The sequence below is a fragment of the Urocampus carinirostris genome, chromosome 10 (assembly GCF_059441175.1).
Source record: "Urocampus carinirostris isolate Australia breed hairy pipefish chromosome 10, RoL_Ucar_1.0, whole genome shotgun sequence".
Taxonomy (NCBI): domain Eukaryota; kingdom Metazoa; phylum Chordata; class Actinopteri; order Syngnathiformes; family Syngnathidae; genus Urocampus; species Urocampus carinirostris.
In genome coordinates, this window is record NC_142358.1 from 12,468,193 (window position 1) to 12,471,920 (window position 3,728).

Here is a 3,728-nt window from a genome sequence, read left to right on the forward strand (position 1 = left end):
GTCGCGAGTTTCAGACCCCTGTCTTGGAAAACCTTGCCATAGACGACGTGTGACGGACGTTGACGTACTCATCTTTGATCTTGATCACGTGACTAATAAGCCAAACTTGATTCACGTCAATTATACCCGATCTCGCCGCGTTCATGGCCGTCTGACATCCGAGTTCTTTTTTTTGTGTTTTTTGGTTTTCATTGCGCAAGTGTGGACCACCGATCGGATGGATGCCCTTCAGGCGCCGTGGCGCTGCAGAACTGTACTCTGTTACTCTCCTCTGAATTAGGGAAAGGGAGGAAGGGGGGAAGGGAGGGAGAAAAGAAGCAGAATAAGAGCCAAGTCTGCACGGAAACAACCCACTGTCCCCAAAGTATGCGCGGTGGCACCGGGGAGGGAGGGGGAGAAGGAGCGGCGGACGTCCGCCTGACACAGGTGGATGCGTAGCGAGCGGGCGCGGCAACTCATCGCCGCCAGAGGAGGCGCAGAAGGCGGCCGCGGCGTCGGACTCCCGTCGGTCGCTACTCCCGGAGCCTTTTAGCAGCGCTTTTGCTGACATTGAGAAAAAGAGGAAGCTTTGTGTACACAGACAAGCATGTCTAAGGAAGCCAGAGGAAGAGGTAAGGCAACATCTGCATGGCCGCCCGTCCCCTCCTGTACCCCCTGTGTTGGTAACAGGTTCCCCCGCGAGTGTGCTTCCATCTGCTGGAATGTGAGCCCCTCTCTCAAAGCTTTCACGGGGTCCTTCTTAAAAGCCACTCGTGGTTGAAAATATAGAAGTACCTGAGATAATTAGTCTTCATACCGGTCAAGCTCCAGGGCTCCATGTCCTTACAAACTGTCATATTTTCCCTTACAAAATACAAAATAATCTTACACCATATTTTTTTTTCAAACGTGTTTATTTATGTAGTTTAACATGTTATATTGTACATGTGTTTCCTTTTATCATATTTATTGTCAATTAACATTTTGTTGTGAGTTGCTCGACACAATGAGGTTTATTATAAAAAAAGTTCAAAATGAAGTAGCTTGGACGTTCACTGTAGAAGGAAAAAAATACATGCAAATATAACTAAGTAGAATAATACATTTTCTTATTCAAATTATGAATTCATTTTCTGCATTCAATTATTGTTGGTAATATACTGATTAAAGGCATAACCACAAACCTGTCTTTTTTCATTTTCTCCTTTTATACTTCCTTTTTTTCTTAACTTCTTTATACAACACAATAATTCGTAATATAATGCATCGAAGCAAGTGAGCCGTTGGAGAGCCGGCTCTCTTGAATGAGTTGAGCTGAAAAAGCCGGTTCTCTAAAAATAGACGGACTTCCTTTCACTACATCAAACCGCTCGCTTTGTCTGAAACGAATAAAACGATACAGAGATAGAGGCTACCGCAACGAACTCGTTTGACTTGATTGATTTGCCGTTTCGTGATAGTCGGTGTATACCGGATGGCACCCATCATTGACAAATTTACGTTTTTTCATACAGATTTTCTTGTATGTCGTACACGTCTTAAAATGCATAATAAGCCTATTTTGTACGTCAAAAACGTACAGGTTGACTGGTATGTCTATGGAATTGTCTTTACTCTTATTGATAGCGACGTTGTGAAACATTGTAAGCAACGAGATTAGACATAGCACTCCGTGGTAAACGTGATAAAGACAAAGAGAAAGATCAGATAAAAGACTGTTCAGGACAAATGGGCGAAACATATTTAAAAAGTAGTGCTTAGAAAAAGGTTGCTTGTTGCGTGGATCGCGATCTACTGATGGATCACAGGGGGTAAGTATTTGTTGAGACACGCTACAATCTAGCAGTCCAGTGCAGCATTTCAGCATTATCATCGATGTTGCTTAGCAGCTGTAGCAAATTGGAGAACTCCAAATTTTGTCCATGCAAGGTCAAGTCAAGTCACGATTATTTGTTAGCCCTTAATAACAAGGGGTCTCAACAGGTTGCACATATCACAAACTACTATCACACCATCCCCTGATCTAAAACCTACAGGAGGGCAAGGAAAAATGCAAAAACCTCAACATGAGGAAAATGAAGAAACCTTGAGAAGGGACTGCACTTGAGGTAATCCCCCTTCCAGGATGACAAGGCTGCAATGGATGTTGCAATAAAAAAAACAATTAAAATATAATATAAAATAATTAAAGTGTAATATTAAATAGAATAAAAAATAATAAAAACTTATAAAGGATGATTATTAATGCAATGGATGTAGAATTAACAAACAATACACAGACATTGTCAACATGAAATATAGGTCATTCCTAAGCTATAGGTCTAAGGTCTAAGGCAGGGGTGTCAAACTCGTTTTAACTCAGGGGCTACATGATAGAACAAACATTCTCTTGAGGCCGGACTAGTAGATTAAAGAGAAAAAGAGAGAGAGAGAAAGAAATAAGAGAAAGAGAGGGAGAAAAAAAGAGAGAAGATGGTACAAAGAAAATAATTAGAATGGTGCGTAAAAGGAAGAAATAAGGAATTTTAGGAGGAGATTTTGAAGGTCACCCTGACAAGATGTCAAATAAATGCTAAATACTCGACCGCCAAGTGTCTAAGAAATGCAGGTTTACATGATAATTCATACATATTTGCCCATCTTTTGAGTCAATTTTTTTTGTTTTTTCAAAGGAAGTTTTTAACCAAAAGGAGGCGCTAAAAATTCACACCGTCCCTTTAATTTTCAATAAGCTGCATTTTATTCATGTAATCCTAAATGATTTACCTTGTGAGTCGCTTTAAACACTTTTAACAGGCTCAACATGCACAGACATAGGATGAAAGGTACATATACCTGTACTGAGGGATAATTCGCAGAGAAATCTCCCCTACTGTATCCAAACAATCACCTATTAGCTGTAACATTAACCTGAATTTAGAGGAAATAATGGAAAAACTCGGCTTGTTGTTATCTATCTCAGACCTTTTTTTCTTTTCTTAGCATTGTTTTGCCAAGGCAAAGGTCTGGGACCCATTAAAATCAGGTCTGCGACCCACTTTTGGCTTGCGACCCAACAGTTGAGAAACTCAAGCTGCATCGTAACAGTGGTGCAATGAAAAGTAGTGCAATAAACATTTAGCAGCAACAAAATAGTATCGCAAGCCGGCCATGGACAGAGAGCAACCGATGATCTTCTGGGCTGTGTTGATGACTGCGTATGTTTTTTCCTGTTTGCTGCCATGCTCCCAGCATACCACACTGTGATGCAATATGCCAGAATACTCTCCACTGTGGCTTTGTGGAAGGACACCAGCACTATTTTCACTATATTGATCCAGATCTTTTTGTTGTTTTTCCCTTTTTTGCTTTACTTGCTTTTTATGTCTCTTCTTTTCTAACTCTTCTTTTCCCTTTATTTGTATCTCTCTTTTACTATCTCTGCTCTATCTTTCTCTCACTTTCTCTATTCTTTATCTCTTTTCCTTTCACAGTCTCTTTTGCTCTATTACCCTTACTTTCTGATGTTCTCTATCTCACCTTCTTTACTTTCTCTCTCTCTTTATTTTCTCTCTGTCTCTCTTTCCTTCTTATTTTTTACATCTCTCTCTCTCTTTCTCTCTTTGTCTCTCTTTCTCTCTCTCTCCCTTCTATTTTTCCGTCTTTATCTTATTCTCTCATATTTTTTCTGTCTTTATCTCTTTTTTATCTTATCCTGTCCCCCTCTCCCTCTCTCTCTCTCTCTCTCTATCCCTCTCATATATTTTTTG

General features: G+C 40.2%; 1 protein-coding gene across 3 annotated transcripts in view; it reads left to right on the plus strand.

The window, feature by feature from the left end:
• The first annotated feature begins 346 nt into the window (after nucleotides 1-346).
• The window catches only part of pitpnm3 (PITPNM family member 3), a 161,381-nt gene continuing 157,999 nt past the window's right edge, over nucleotides 347-3,728 (plus strand). For all 3 annotated transcript variants that reach the window (XM_088345163.1, XM_088345164.1, XM_088345165.1), the window contains exon 1: nucleotides 347-611. In XM_088345163.1, the coding sequence (XP_088201289.1) occupies nucleotides 587-611 (25 nt within the window). In that variant the 5' untranslated portion in view covers nucleotides 347-586. The remainder of the gene's footprint in view (nucleotides 612-3,728) is intronic.